The sequence below is a fragment of the Muntiacus reevesi genome, chromosome 10 (assembly GCF_963930625.1).
Source record: "Muntiacus reevesi chromosome 10, mMunRee1.1, whole genome shotgun sequence".
Classification (NCBI taxonomy): domain Eukaryota; kingdom Metazoa; phylum Chordata; class Mammalia; order Artiodactyla; family Cervidae; genus Muntiacus; species Muntiacus reevesi.
Genome location: NC_089258.1, coordinates 36,142,581 through 36,158,708, shown reverse-complemented (window position 1 = coordinate 36,158,708; position 16,128 = coordinate 36,142,581). Strand labels below are relative to the sequence as shown.

The 16,128-nt window shown below is 50.0% G+C and overlaps 1 protein-coding gene across 2 annotated transcripts in view; it reads right to left on the bottom strand.

The window, feature by feature from the left end:
• PAPPA (pappalysin 1) overlaps window positions 1-16,128 on the bottom strand; it is a 257,144-nt gene that overhangs the window by 47,456 nt on the left and 193,560 nt on the right. For both annotated transcript variants that reach the window (XM_065946622.1, XM_065946623.1), the window contains exons 16-17: window positions 6,256-6,466; window positions 5,445-5,616 (exon numbers count right to left, since the gene is read on the bottom strand). In XM_065946622.1, coding sequence (XP_065802694.1) covers window positions 5,445-5,616; window positions 6,256-6,466 — 383 coding nt within the window. The remainder of the gene's footprint in view (window positions 1-5,444; window positions 5,617-6,255; window positions 6,467-16,128) is intronic.

Below are 16,128 nucleotides of genomic sequence, written 5' to 3'. Positions count from 1 at the left end.
TAGGGTGAAGTTTAACGCCAGAGGGCTGAGCATCTCTCAGCAAAGCGTCTTGTCTCTCTGCGCCTGTGTCTCCATCTGCAAAACAGCATACTGTGTGGGGCTGCCCCGCTGGTTCCGTGGTAAAGACTCTGCCTGCCAATACAGGAGACACGGGTTTGAGCCCTGATCCAGGACGATCCCACTTGCCGTGGAGCAACCGAGCCCATGCACCGCAACTATGCAGCCTGTGCTCTGGAGCCCCTGGGCTGCAGCTACTGAAGCCCACATGCCCTAGAGTCCATGCTCTGCAACGAGAAGTCGCTGCAATGACAAAAGTCCAGCACAGCCCCAAATACATAAATACATAAAAATTTAAAAGAAGCATACTATGCTTTCTCAGCTTCTCTTTAACTACACGGGTCCACAAGAAGCCAAAAGCACATAATATAGTATCAGATATCTATTACGTGCCCAGTGTTTTATACGCAGTTAAAAATGCTTTTAACAGTGCAGTTACTGTGGAAATCATGTCCTTTTTACAGATTTGAAAATTGAGGCTCAGCCAGGAAGTGAAAAGGTGAGTTTTTAAATGATGCTGGTGTGCTGGTTAAGGGTCTGGACTTCAGTCAGACTTCCCAGGTTCCAGTTCCATCTTTGCAACCTTCCCACTGTGCAGACTCAGGGAAGCTCCTTAACTTCTCTCTGCTTTGGTTTCCTGTTAAATGAGCCTGGAATTCGCTGCCTGAGAAAGTCATCACGGGGATCAGTGAGTTAGGCTATGTGAAGGCATTTATAGCTTAACACACAGATCAGGCTCTCTAAGGGTTAGCTGAGCTCTTAACCACTCTCTTGCACTGTCTCAAAGGGAACTTTAGCATCAGCCCAAGCATTACCCGCATTTGAGAAATGGCAGCCGCCAGAATCGAGAGGCGGCAGGGCCGGAGCCAGGCTTTTCCCTGTAAGCCTCTGTGCTTTGCTACAGCGCCGGAGCGCAGAGATGGCGGGGAGAGGCTGGGGGATGCGCGGACAGGGAGACCTGCGCTGCTTCTAGCTAGCAGAAATGGAAATAAACAAAACAATGGCAGAGAAATATGACAGCAACAGAGCAATTCAGCTCAGTCGTTCGGTCGTGTCCGACTCTTTGTGACCCCACAGACCGCAGCACGCCGGGCTTCCATGTCCTTCACCACCTCCCGGACTTTGCTCAGATTCATGTCCACTGAGTGGGTGATGCCATCCAACCATCGGGGCAGAACTACACAGTGAACCACAAGATACGAAGGAGGCAGCTGGACCTGATAACAGAAATCTCAGCTCTGCCTGAACTTCCTCCTAGTTCTATAAGGTGGGCAAGACACCTTAACTCACCGAACCACACCTTCCTCATCTGCAAAATGGGACAGTGATGCCAGACACCGTGGGGCTTAAATGTCGTACAAAGCACTTAGCCCAGACTGGCATGGAGGACATGCTCAATAAATCGCAGCTGTTGTTTATTATCTGCCTCTGTGTCTAGTCAATGGCCTCACGTGCATTTTGCTTCCTCCCAGGGAGAGACAGGGGTGACATGTAGCCACGCAGCTGCAGGAGTCAGGCTGGGCATGAGATGTGGTTTGTGCAATGACTTGGCTAGGAGATCTCACTCTGCTACTAACTTGCTGTGTGACCTGAGGTCTGATGCTTCCCCTCTCTGGGCTTCAGTGGCCCCACCTATAAAATAAGCGGGTTGTAATGGGAAAACCCTGAGGTCCAGCCTGCTTCTAATATCGTATGGGCTTGGGATGTCTCTGACTTCCTCTAGGAAACCTTGCATCCTTGGGCAAACATGTGACGACCCTGAACCTAGAAGCTGCCCCTGCTTGGGAAGGCATTATATGTGTGGGGGGTGTGCCGGGGTTGCACACTGCACAATTCCACAGACCTGCCCTACTTTCATGGAGAAGGCAATGGCACCCCACTCCAGTGCTCTTGCCTGGAAAATCCCATGGATGGAGGAGCCTGGTGGGCTGCAGTCCATGGGGTTGCGAAGAGTCGGACACGACTGAGCGACTTCACTTTCACTTTTCACTTTCATGCATTGGAGAAGGAAATGGCAACCCGCTCCAGTGTTCTTGCCTGGAGAATCCCAGGGCCAGGGGAGCCTGGTGGGCTGCCGTCTATGGGGTCGCACAGAGTCGGACACGACTGAAGCAACTTAGCAGCAGCAGCAACCCTAGTTTCATGGCCTCAGTTAATCCTCACAAATAAACTAAGCTGTAGCCAGAATTACTTCCCCTCCCCCGTTTTATGCCTGAGGAAACTGAAGCTTAAAGAGTTAAATAACTTGCCCAAGTCCACCAACTAGTAAGTGGTGAAGCCAAGATTCAAACTCAGAGTCTGGATCCAGCATCATAGTGGCTCCCTAGGAATGAATGAAGTTGAGGTTTGATTTGTTCATTTGCTTTTAGTAGCAGTGGGAAGGAGTATGCGAACCTCCCCTTCAACAGCCCCTGTCCTCCCTTGCCAGGATCTGGAGCTTGTTTGGAAAGCAAATAATTCCCGCTCCATATACACGCTGTTCAAGATACTCTGCGCCGTACGTTTTGACTGTGTTTACAGGCAGCGAGAGGGGATCTGAGGTGAATACTAGATTTGGCTCCCAGGCCCCTGGTCTGAGGGTAGAGGAAATTCATTTGCAGCACAAACTAGAAACGTCAATTGTATTAGGAGCCCATTTGGCACGCGCTCCCTCATTCCTTAGCCGGCAAGCAATACCCTGCTCCTCAGCGTCTGGCCTCCCCGCCAGTTGCCAAACAGGACCGCGTGAGTCGTCTGATAAATTTACATTTTCCTCTCCTTTAAATACAAACTGGCCATGAAAGGTACTTGGCAGGCCCCAGGCAGGGTTTCAGTTTGATAACACGACCACAGCCAGAATAGTATTTGGCTCAGCCGTTTGGGTAACTGTTAGCAACAGTTTTATGTAAGGGAGCGAGAGGGAAGTGGATGGGCTGCGTGAGGCCATGGTAATCTCTGGCCTTTGCTTGTTCCGGCCCCGGCTTCTGCCTCCCTGGCAGCTGCGGAAGGGGAAGGACCCGGGTACACAGACAGAAGCCCTGAGCCTGCCTGCCCTTCAGGGACTGCCTCCTGGACTCGCTCTGCCCACTGTCCACAGTCGGGGGACCTGGGTTCCGATTCTGATTCAGCTGACACCAGCTGCGTCACCTTGGGTGGCTGAGTGACTGTCTCAGCTGGAAAACGGGGAGACCGGCCTGGATGTCCGAGGAGGCTCTCAAGCCCCGTCACTTTCTGAGCACCTACTAGGTGCCTGGCACCGTCCCCAGTGCTGAAAACACAGGGAAGGCAAAAGCTGTGGTCAGGGATGGCAAAACCTGGTGAACGTGAAGTCGCTCAGTCGTGTCTGGCTCTTTGCAACCCCTCGGACTGTAGCCCACCCGGCTCCTCCATCCATGGAATTTTCCAGGCAAAAGTTCTGGAGTGGGTTGCCATTCCCTTCTCCAGGGGATCTCCCCGACCCAGGCATAGAACCCGGGTCTCCCGCATTGCAGGCAGACAATTTAGCATCTGAGCCACCTGGGAAGCCCCCAAATCTAGCGGGGGAGTGTGAAATGAATTCCAATGCAGCGTGGTCAGTGCTGTGACGGAGGGGCAAAGAGCCCACAGTGGGAGGGTCAGGAAGAGGATCCTGGAAGAAGGGGTGCCTGGGCTGAAAGGTGAAGGACAGTAAGGCTGGAAAAGGTGACAGGGCTTCTTTCACAGAGAACACCCAGGTGAAGGGGGAGATTTGTCTTACTGTGATGGGGGAGATATGCTGAATGCACAGGCGAGATTCTTTCTAAGGGAGATGGGGTCGCTGGTTCACAAACGACTTTGAGCAGGGGAACTGTCTGATCACATGTGTGCTCTCAACAAGCCCCTCTGGATACAATGTGGACAGGATGCTGGAGAGGCAAGGAGAAGGGGTGGGGGGGGGGCGGTCGGGAAGCTACATGTGGGCCGGGAGAGTGATGCTGCTGGCCTGAGTTAGGCTGGTGGCCTTGGATAAAGACAGTTCAGGAGATCAGAATGGGCAGAAGTCAGTGGCTATCTGGAGGTGGGAATGTGAGTAAGAGGAGCTGAGGATGTTGCTCCAACAGTGTCTAGTATTTGGTAGATGTTTTTCCAGTGGTCAAGTACGGATGTGAGAGTTGGACTATAAAGAAAGCTGAGCACCGAAGAATTGATGCTTTTGAACTGTGGTGTTGGAGAAGACTCTTGAGAGTCCCTTGAACTGCAAGGGGATCCAACCAGTCCGTCCTAAAGGAGATCAGTCCTGGGTGTTCATTGGAAGGACTGATGCTGAAGCTGAAACTCCAATACTTTGGCCACCTGATGCAAAGAGCTGACTCATTTGAAAAGACTGTGATGCTGGGAAAGATTGAAGGCAGGAGGAGAAGGGGATGACAGAGGATGAGATGGTTGGATGGCATCACTGACTCAATGGACATGGGTCTGGGTAAATGCAGGAGTTGGTGATGGACAGGGAGGCCTGGCATGCTGTGGTTCATGGGGTCACAAAGAGCCGGACACGACTGAGCGACTGAACTGAACTGAACTGAATACCCACTAAGGACTGGCAAGAGGGAGGTCCTTGCACTGGGCCCAGTTGGCTGAACTCTGGCCTCACCCGAGTAAAGACCCTTGCCCACCCGTGAGTCATGGGGCTGAGGCATCCTCCCTAAATGGAGGGTTCTCTCAGGGCTGGAGCTCCTGGTGGACCTAAGTCTTCCTTGGAACCAGCTGGTTCCTCATTCTCTTTCTCATTCTTGATTCCCTGCCTGTCTTAGCGGGTGGAGGTGGGTGGGTGTAAGGATTAAGGAGATGCCATTCACAGAACTCCCTCAGCAGGGCTGGTGGGACTGCTGAACTCTGCCTCAGATACACGTGGATTGAGATATAATCCAGTCCCTGCCATCTTCGTGCATCCTTCTTCAGGAGTCTCAAAACTGTACATCTAGTCTAAATATGGCTCCCTTTCTCCAAATGCTTGAGGAGCCACTGGTGTCTCCAGATAGTGGAAATCACGATTCTCAATATGTCAGAGCAATGTAAGTGGCGATGGTGGTAAAAAGTCAACAAAACAGCCTCGGTCACACCTTACCTTGGATCAAGTTCAGACATCGGGATTTCACTTATGATTTCTTTCGTAAGGTTCCCAACACTGAGATTTTTTTTTTTTTCAAAGCTAAGAATCTCTGAGCCAATAACATGCAGTGTGATAGGTAGGAGCATGAGGTTCAGAGAGACTACAAAGGATGATGCTGAGAACCCAGCTCCTAAACTTCTGTGTGGGCGATACCGCTATTATACAACTCTGGCATCTGCAGGGAGTTTCCTGGAGGATGTGGTTCCTAAATCCTGGCTGGTCTTTAGGAAACAGAGGGGAAACGGATCCAAGGGTTGACTCCAAACTCAAGGGGCCTCACCTGGGTGGCATCGCTGTCTTCACACTTGATCCTGCATTCACTGTTGAACTGGAAGCCGTTGGTGCACTGGTACAGTCCGTGGAATTTCGGTGGAGGGGGGTCACACGTCACAGGAACACAAGCTCCCTCCTGCCAGCTGCCATCCTGGGTACACTGGGTCTTGAAGGCCCGTCTTTCAGGAAGAGATGGAAAGTAGACACATCTCAAGGACCCAATGGCTGCAGCCACACTCTACCAAGACACCCACGGTCTCCGGAGTCAGCTGGCCTCACATGTGCCTTTCTGATTCCTGAGTCCCTGCTCATCCTATTGGGTGACGGAGGGAGTGAGGAGGGGTTAAGGTGAACGTCCACAGAACTCTTTCATCAGGGCCGAGCAAGAGTTTCATGTGGAATGAAATGAAATCAAGCCCTGCTGGCCCATTTCCCCCCACTTCCTTCCAGGGGCGCTGATGGGGGCTGACACAGGGATGGTATGGATACCCACAATTTGCTGTGTACCAGGCACTTTGCGAGCACTTCACAGACACATCCTCATTCATCCTTCACCCCCATCTAATGCAGAGACTGTTATTATCCTCCCCATCGCATTGCTCAACAATAGAGGCCCAGAGAAGTGAAGTCGCTGACTTCAGGTCACACAGTCAGCAAGCAGCTGATGACAATGTCCCCCCAGATTCCCAGGGAAGAGCACGGGATGACGGTGGGCAGAGAAGTGAGCACTTCTTCTAACTAGACAGCCTGGCTCCCCCTGCCCCCCCCCCCCCCGCCAGCTCCGGCCGCCGGGCGCGTGCCTCTGCAGCCCCGCTTACTTCTTTGACTTCCGGGAGGAGCCGGGCACGTGGTATCCGGGCCTGCACTTGTACTTGCAGAACGACCCCACCTTGTGCTTGCTCTCGCGGCACCGGGCCGTCTGGAGGTCCGCGTTGGGCACCGGCGGCGGAGCCAGGCACATGAGCTCGCACAGGGCCTCCGGGAAGGACCACAGCCCATCCTCCATGCAGGTCAGGAGGCTGTTGTTGCCTGGAGGAATCAGGCAGGCAGTGTTAGTGGAGGCGGCAGGTGGAGAGGCTCCGCTAGTCCAGCTAATCCACGTGCTGCCTGGACTCAGGCCAACCTGAAGAACCAGAGACACTTCCACGGGTAATTCCAGCCCCTTCCACCTTCAACTGAGGAGTCTAGGGAGTAGAAAGAGCTGCCACAAACTTAAAAAAAAAGAAAATAAAAAAAAGGGAGAGACAACTTGGGGAGTGACATACCCCATGTCTACAGTGAATCCAATTCAAGGCTCCCGACTTCTGATTCTGAAACCTCTTATATTGCACAGACAAGGGAACTTCATGATCCTTGTCAACTACAAATGGACACTTGCCACAAGTATTTGCCAGCGACTGAACGACAACAAGAAGGGCATTTGCCACCTGCCTGTGCAGAGATTGAACCCTATGCTGTTGCAGCTGCCGACCTGACCTTCAACACCCCCTGAGGGGAGCTCAGGGAGGAAGGCGAGGCACTCTGTGCTCCAAGAAAACTGGTGGAACAAGTCTTTCGTTAGATATTTGCAGGAACTGATTTCATGATCCCAATCCTTGGATCTCTTCCTATCTAGGAAATCACTAAATCCCTTCATGATGACATCAGCTCCTCGTGACTAACAGAAAATCTTTTATAAAGTAAGAACTTGATTTTGTTGAACTCCCCCTTCACCAAAATCTTATATGTTAACCTTCCCCACTGCCTCTCCGGAGCGGTCCCTCAGAGCTATCTGAAGTCCTGCCTCCCGGGCTGCCATCCTCATTTTGCCGCAAATAAAACTTAACTGGCAGCTCTCACTTTGCGCATCTTTTTAGTCCACACTTCCCTCCATCCTCCCTGCTTTGCATCTGAGCCCAGAGATGAAGGCACTTGCTTTCCAGTAATTGGCAGAGTAAGCTTCTCTGGTAGCTCAGCTGGTAAAGAATCCGTCTGCGATGCAGGAGACCCTGGTTTGATTCCTGGATCAGGAAGCTCCCCTGGAGAAGAGTTAGGCTGCTCACTCCAGTATTCTTGGGCTCCCCTGGTGGCTCAGACAGGAAAGAAAACGCCTGCCATGCGGGAGACCTGGGTTCAACCCCTGCATTGGGAAGACCCCCTAGAGGAGGGCATGGCAGCAGCTCTGAAAGGATCACAGGAGTTGCATGAGAACCTCCATTCATTCGGGGCTTCCCAGGTGGCGCTAGTGGTAAAGAACCCACCTGCCAATGCAGGAGATGTGAGAGATGTGGGTTCGATCCCTGAGTTGGGAAGATGCCCTGGAGGAGAACATGGCAACCCACTCCAGTATTCTTGCCTGGAGAATCACCATGGACAGAGGAGCCTGGAGGGCTACGGTCCATGGGGTATACAGAGTCAGACACGACTGAAGTGACTTAGCGCGCGCGCGCGCACACACGTGCACACACACACACACACACACACACACACACACAGACACTTCATTCAACAAGCATCTATTCAGTGCTTCCTATGTGCCAGCTACTCTTCTCTATGTGGAGACAAGACAATGAACAAAATAAACCCCAAACTCTGCTCTCTTGGAGCTTATATTCTAGTGGGATACGGATAAGAAATTATCTTTGTAAAAAAGCAAACTGTTTGGTGTGTAGAAGGTGGAAAGAGCTATGGAGAGAAATAAAACAGGAAAAAAAGATGAGAGCGTGTGTAGGTGCCGCTGTGGCTTCTTTCCCTGCTCACTGCCCTCTTCCTCCTCCCGTATCTGTGTGAGTCACCTGGGGAGCCCAAGGCAACTCAGGGTCTGTAAGTCACACAGAGGACTCCACGTGATGACCTGTGACGCTGCACCCTACAGACACTTCTACATCAAGTAAAAAGAATAAAGGCTGTGGAAGAGTGGCTCATTTGGTTTCTATAGAAGCAGAGATGGCTCCAGCACCCCAGATGTTGTAAATTGCATTATTATTATTATTACTTTTTTTTGCATGGTCTTGTGATGAAGGCAGTGTTGGAGTGCCTGGGTTCAGCAAGAGCTTAGCGGAGACTGGGAGCCACAAAAGATAAGGGTAGCCCTACCCTCTCTAAATTTCCCAGGAAAGATAAAATGCCTCTGGAAAAAGGGTCAAGATGCTTTACAAGTACACCCTATCAGCTAGGTAAACCCTAGATTGTGAAGCGGACGTTGTGATTCTCTGGTGGTGAGCTCACAGAAAAATCACAAAAGGTTAATCAAGAGAGAAAAGGCAGAGTGGAAATGTACATTCTTTGAGAGGGTAAATGGGAGTCAGCGAGCACTGCAGTCAGAAGAACAATGTTAACACAAGAGCTGGTGATTCAGGACCATGGACATGCCCCACACCACGGCAGACACTTAAGTGCGCAGAATCAGCATTTCCAGGCCCCTAGCTGTGGCCCCCACCCTGCAGCCTCCATGGGGCTCTGAAGAAACCAGGGTAGGACGCAGCTGTCCACGCCCTTCCCACGTGCCCTTGGCCCTGACCTCCATACGCTGAAGGACGCCTTCTGCACCCGCAGCTGTATGCTGCTGGAGGTCTTTTGCTCTGATCAGGGGTGTTTGGCCTGCATGCGGGGCAGACTCACAGCGCTGAGGTGTCAATGCTCATAGAAGTGGCGCCCAAACCAGTGAAGGGGCTGGTGCATTAACACGACAATTGCCAGAGTTACGGGAACTCAGAGGAATAATCCTGCCCCGTTTCCCATGCTTTCCCAGAGGGACTGAGCCCGGCTGTCCACAGCGGGGTGGCTTTAGAGGAGCCCTGATGCTTCTATCATTTCCATGTCTTCCTCTCACTATGTTTCTTGGGGGAACGTAACTCTGGACACGAGGTGAAGGCGTTTCTGAGCCTGGAGTCCCTGGCTGAGGGTAAGAGTGCTGAGGGCAGAGACTAGGTTTCAGAGAGTGATGTGACACTGTACTTTTGTCTGTTCATCTTTTAAAGTCTAGGAAACAAATCTTGCTCAGACTGTCTACAAATGTGGCTAATGAAATTTCAATCTCCAGTGAGTATTAAAATGATTACAAATGTACTATCAAAAGAAATAAATCTACTCTTATTATTTTGCTGTAAAGAGTACCCAGAAGATCAGATTTCCTTGAGAATACCTTTAAGACTGAAACTAACCTAGATTAGAATGGGAGGAGGGAAATGGCAGGAGATCGAGGTCTGTTTTTTTTAATGCCTTGTCGATTGTACTGGCATCACCCACATCCTAAGGGCTGGGGCTGCACCTTGTTCATTCTTTTATTCCCAGAACCCACCCTAGTGCCAACCATACGTGCATGCACGCTAAGTCGCTTCAGTCGTGTCCAACTCTGTGTGACCCCATGGACAGCAGCCCACCAGGCTCCTCTGTTCACGGAATTCTCCAGGCAAAAACGCTAGAGTGGGCTGCCATTTCCTTCTCCAGCCAAGCATCCAGGAAGCCCTAAATGTCCACTTGTCGAATGCATACTGCTGTTGTTTAGTCACTCAGTGGTATACGACTCTGTGACCCCACGGCCTATAGCCCCACAGGCTCCTCTGTCCATGGGGATTTCTAGGTGAGAATACTGGAGCAGGTTGCCATTTCCTTCTCCATGGGATCTTCCAAACCCAGGGACTGAACCCACATCTCCTTCAAGTCTCCTGCTTTGAAGCCAGATTCTTTAGCACTGAGCTACCGGGGAAGCCTGGAGTATTATGAATTTACCGTGACCTTGAACAAGTCACCTGACTTCTCTGGCCCTAGGCCAAAGCCATCTTTAAGTTCTTGTCCAGTTCTAATATTTTAGGATGTGGAAGGGTATTGGCCACTGAATTAAGAAAGCAAAAACACAGCTAGCTGGACTGGGATAAGGACAAATCACATTTGTAGAGTCCATGAGGTAGGCATAGGAAGAATGACTGGCCCCATCTCCTTGATCCTTCTCGTGACCCAATTTGTCCTTAATCTCATTTTGCAGGTGGGAACACTGAGTCCCTGAGTGGAAAAGTGAGCTTCTCGAACTATAGCTGGCCTTCACTCCAGGTGTGTCTGACTCCTGAGGGCTCCCTTGACCCCTTGTGGTCAAGGGGTCACACAGAGTTGGACACGACTGAAGCGACTTAGCGTGCATGCACGTATGGTTGGCACTAGGGTGGGTTCTGGGAATAAAAGAATGAACAAGGTGCAGCCCCAGCCCTTAGGATGTGGGTGATGCCAGTACAATCGACAAGGCATTAAAAAAAACAGACCTCGATCTCCTTCCATTTCCCTCCTCCCATACCCAAGTGTATGGCCACAGAGGAACTGCCATCTAGAGAAAAAAAAAACCTCATGGAACCAGAAACATGAATGTGTGGAGTATCTCAAAAGCAAAACTAGTCATATAATTTCACCATCCCTCCTGTCCCCACTGTCCAGAATGGGGTCTATCACTTCTAAATGTTTGTACTGAAAGGCCCTACATGTTAGACACAAAGGAGAAGAAGAATGTGCTAAGATGCAGTCACAGTCAGGGATAACGAATGGGTACTGTCCTAAGAGAGGAAAGAGCCTGGAAAGTTGGATACCTGCCATAACAGAGGGGCTGGGAGTGTGCAAGTTAGATGATTTCACAAGACTGCTGGGAGTGGAATGCCTGGCAAGAGGGCACCTCTTCTGGGGTAGGGACCCCTGGGTCACTTTCCGGCCCCAGTGCTCATGGTAATGCATACATGACCTTGCATGAATGTCTTCCTCTCTTGGACCTCAGTTTCTGCATGGCAAAATGAAATGATGACTTCTGGCTTCTCCCAGCTCTGGCTGGAGAGCTCCAATACTTTGACCACTTGATGCAAAGAGCAGACTCATTGGAAAAGACCCTGATGCTTGGGAAGATTGAGGGCAGGAGGAGGAGGGGGTGAGAGAGGATGAGATAGTTGGATGGTATTACCGACTCAATGTACATGTGTTTGAGCAAAGTCCAGGATATAGTAAAGAAAAGGGAAGCCTGGCGTGCTGCAGTTCATGGGGACACAAAGAGTCAGACATGACTTAGTGACTGAACGGCAACAACTAGGTTGAGAGGCATGGTTCAGAAAAGGTCAAAGGAATTCTGGAGCAGCAGCTAAGAACCCTGAGGTGAGAATACGCTTGACTTTTGAAACCTGAGCACTGTTCAGAGTGAAGTGAAGGTGGAGGTGGGGGATGAGGGAGACAGAAGAATTATCTAAGGCAGAAAAGAAATCTGTTGCTTCCTCTTATCACTGCTCACATCTAAAGACGGTGTCATGAGCAGCTGTGTGATCTTGAATAACTTTTCTTCTCCACGGTGCGCGTCTGTCCCCAGGAAGAACTGGGTAGTGGTTTACCATTAACCACTATTGGAGTAGGAAATGGCAACCCACTCCAGTGTTCTTGCCTGGAGAATTCCATGGACAGCATAGTCCGTGGGGTCACAAAGAGCCAGACACGACTGAGCAACTAACACTTACCATTAACACCCAGTGGGGGCTGGGACCCGGGGACATTCTAGACCCTGCTACCTCCAAAGCACGAGGATGATAAGAGGAGAGTAGCCTTCTCTTAGCAGTGACATGAGACGTCCTCTTTGGTGGAGACCCTGTTTTTGTGGGAAGATGCCTTGATGAGACCCTTAGGATAAAGTTGAATCCTCCAGGTCTGGCTATCTGCTTCTGAGAAAGATGAAAGGGTCTCTGCCTGAGAGAGGACAGAGGATGTGAAATTCCTAGAGGGAGAAAGATCAGGACAGGCCTCTGAGGGAGAGGGTAAGGGGCGAGGAAGAGAGTGGGGGGCTGGCAGGAAGGTTAACTGCTGGACATTGAAGGACACAGCCATTCCGCTCATCAGTATAGTAGAGTCTAAGAAACCAGAAAATGCTCCATGGTACTGAGTGTCTTCTGGAAACCAGTGAATAGGCTGAGTTTAAATCTCGGGCCTTAGATAGAAGTAGACAGTGGGCCTTTTAGAAAGACTATTTTTTTTTTTTTTTTTTTTGGCTGAGCTACATGGCATGTGAAATCTAAGTTCCCTGACTAGGGACCAAATCCACACCCCATGCAGTGGAAGCATGGAATCTAAGCCACTGGATCACCAGGGAAGTCCCTGGAAAGATCTTTGTGGGATGAGAGCATGCTTGCTCCAGAAGCCCCGCTCCAGAATCAACATCCAGTGCACCTCACATGGTGGAGTTGAAGCTGAGAGGGTCAAGGATGCAATGATGCATTTTTAGCCACTGAGTTAAACCTTTATGATTCTGAGACTGAGGTTCTTTCTTTTAAACTCGAGAGTACTTTTCCCCTCGTGTGTGTGTAGGTGCAGTGGGTGCTGTTAGTGCTCGTGTGATAAAGGGCCCTGGCAGGAATGACTCCAGAGCTGTGGGCTTGCCGGGTATTTTGTGGACATCTTGATGAAGGCTCAGAACTTAGGGGAAGGCCAGGATATTCGAGAAAAGTTCACCTGGATTCTAAGGGACTGGTGTGTTTGTGGTGCTATTAATACCTGCATTACACTGGCCTTGGGGCCACACTCAGCACTCCTCCTGGGTGGGGGCTTCTGGTCCAAGCACGTTAGCCTCTAGGTCCTGAGTGGAATGTGGAAGATGGAGCAAGTCTCCACAGGTCCCAGGACTAAGGCCTCCATGGGATAAAGAGGTCAGGGGTCAAGAGGGCAGCCACTGCCTAAATCTCACAAGAGTGCCTCTTGGAGATGAGTATTTACTAAGTACTTACTCTGGTTCTGGCAATTTTATTCATACCATCTCTTTTAATCCTCACCATAAGCCTTCAATGTGGATGCTCTTACACCCATTTTATGAATGAGAGTACTGAGGCTCAAGGATGGGAAATTGCTCTTCTAGGATCTACTAACATCTGCCAATGTGAAATTCACCTCCTGAGATCAGACAGCTGGGGCAGAACCAAGAGTTCAATCCCTCTATGTCTGATGAAAAATGAAAGCTCACACTCCTTTTGCTTAAATCTTGCTGTGGGGAAGGGAAAGCAAAGGGCATAAAGGGAAGCAGGCAAGAAATGGGGGGAAATTTCGTTTTGATCACTCCTAGTGGTTCAGACAGTTAAGAATCTGCCTGCAGTGCAGGAGACTTGGGTTTGATTCCTGGGTTGGGAAGATTCCCTGAAGAAGGGAACAGCAACTCATTCCAGTATTCTTGCCTGGAAAATTTCATGGACAGAGAAGCCTGGTGGGCTACAGTCCGTGGGGTCACAAAGAGTTGGACACGACTGAGGGACTTTCATTTTGGGCTTCCCTGGTGGCCAAGATGGTAAAGAACCTACTTGCCAATGCAGAGAACATTAGAAATGCAGGTTCAATCCCTGGGTTGGGAAGATCGCCTGGAGAAGGGAATGACTATCCACTCCAGTATTCCTGTCTGGAGAATTCCATGGACAGAAAGCCTGGCAGGCTATAGTCCATGGAGTCACAAAGAGTCGGACATGACTGAGTGACTAACACTTTCACTTTATCTTTTGGCTTAAGAAGCAAAGAATTAATAACAAGCTCAAGAGAGAGGACCAGGACCTCTGCCTAGCCTTTGCCACCAGCAGACCCAAGCCAAAGCATTGGACCTGGAATCTGAGCATCTGATGATGCTGAGAACCAAGGGCATGGTGCGTCAGTGGGTCCTGCCCAGTATTCTCAAGGGACAATGAAAGTGAGGATCAACAACATCAAAATGACAGTCCTTCTAGGGTCACATCTGCACAGTGAGGTCATCCCTCCACCACAGTAAGCAGAGAAGCAATGACAGAGAATCACTTTGATTAAGGAATATTAATGCAGCCCTCGTTGTGGCTAATAATCAATGCTGATTTATACACCTCCCTTTCCCAAGGACCTCTGACTTAGAGGGGAAGTGTGATGTCCTAGTCTGGAGTTATTAATAAGCCCCATGTCTGAGCAGATGGGGCCAGGGACAAGCTCAGATAAGGTGAAGGCTTTGCAGTTTTCACTGGTCTCTTTGTCTCTCTCAGATCTCAATCTCTAGGGCAGCTCATATAAAGTGTCTATAACTTTTACACTCAAATCTTCTTGGCTAAAAATATGAGGGGACTTTGGTTACTTGATGCAAAGAGCCGACTCACTGGAAAAGGCATTGGTGCTGGGAAAGATTGAGGGCAAGAGAAGAAGAGGGAGACAGGATGAGATGGTTGGATAGGATCACCAACTCAATGGATGTGAGTCTGAGCAAACTCCAGGAGATGGTGAAGGACAGGGAAGACTGGTGTGTTGCAGTTCATGGGGTTGCAAAGAGTCAGGCATGACTGAGCAACTGAACAATAGGAAAGGATGTATCCCAGAAGTGTTTTCTGCTTCTCTTTGGGGGCAGTTAGTGAGATAGCTGGGTCCTTCATTCATTTCTTAAAAGAGACATTTCCTGTGGTTTCACTTTCATCAACTCATTCAGTTGCCCAGTCTATACACTTTATTGAGTCTTACTATGTGTAGTGATCTTTTGAAGTTCTATATCTTCTTGAAAACTTGGAGACACTATCAACCCTCTCCAATCATCCAAATGCCTGGAACTCATGAATTTGTAATATGACATCTAAGTGAAAGTGAAGTTGCTCACTCATGTGCGACTCTTTGTGACCCCATGGACTGTAGCCTACCAGGCTCCTCCATCCATGGGATTCTCCAGGCAAGGATACTGGAGTGGGTTACCATTTCCTTCTCCAATAGGACATGTAAGTTGAAGGGAATTTACAGACCTCCCTCCAAACCCCCACACAACACACAGAAGTCCGCTCATTCCCATGATGGATCCCAAGGTAGGACCCTTGCTTAGTGAGTTATCATTTTGGTTATCTGATGAAGGGACAATGTTTCCTCTGATAAGCCAAGCAAAGGAAAGTCCTGCTACCTCCAAAAACTGGGTATAATGCCCAAACCTAACACTCAACCAGAAGCCAAGAGAGTTATTCTGATGCTGCTGCTAACTTGCTCTGTGATTCTGTGCAAGTTCCCTCCTTCCTATCACTGGACCTCAGTTTCATCATCCATCCAGTAATCAGTTACCCCTGCCTAGGTCAAAGAGCCCTTGGAGAGTCTAGGTCGCCCAGGCCAGCCTCTCACTCATTTCCAACATGTGTCCTCTCCTCCAGTTTGCCAGAGTATGTCTTCTCACCAGAATATCCCAGTACCTAGCCCAAGAGATGCCCATTAGCTCTTCCCTCCTAGAGTGACTCCCAGGGAGCTAGCCCGTCCTAAAGGGCAGCAGTGGGCTTTGGAGAAAGACAGACCTGGGCCCCGTGGTGGAGCCCTCCGGTAACAGCCTGGCCTTGGACACGTTCTTTCAACTCTGAACCTTGAGTTTCTCCTCCGTGAAAATTAAAATAATAATAACACTTTCCTCTTAGACTTACTGGACCCTCACCCCACCCAATGAACCAGTCACATCAGTTCCAGATGCTATTTTCTTAGAATCTTCTCTTTCCTTCTACTTTCCCTCCCTTCCTGCTTTTCTCTTTCCTCTTTTGCCAGATTTGGAAGATCTTAGAGACACCATCGGAGAAGGCAATGGCACCCCACTCCAGTGCTCTTGCCTGGAAAATCCCATGGACGGAGGAGCCTCGTGGGCTGCAGTCCATGGGGTCACTAAGAGTCAGACACGATTGAGCGACTTCACTTTCACTTTTCACTTTCACGCACTGGAGAAGGAAATGGCAACCCACTCCAGTGTTCTTGCCTGG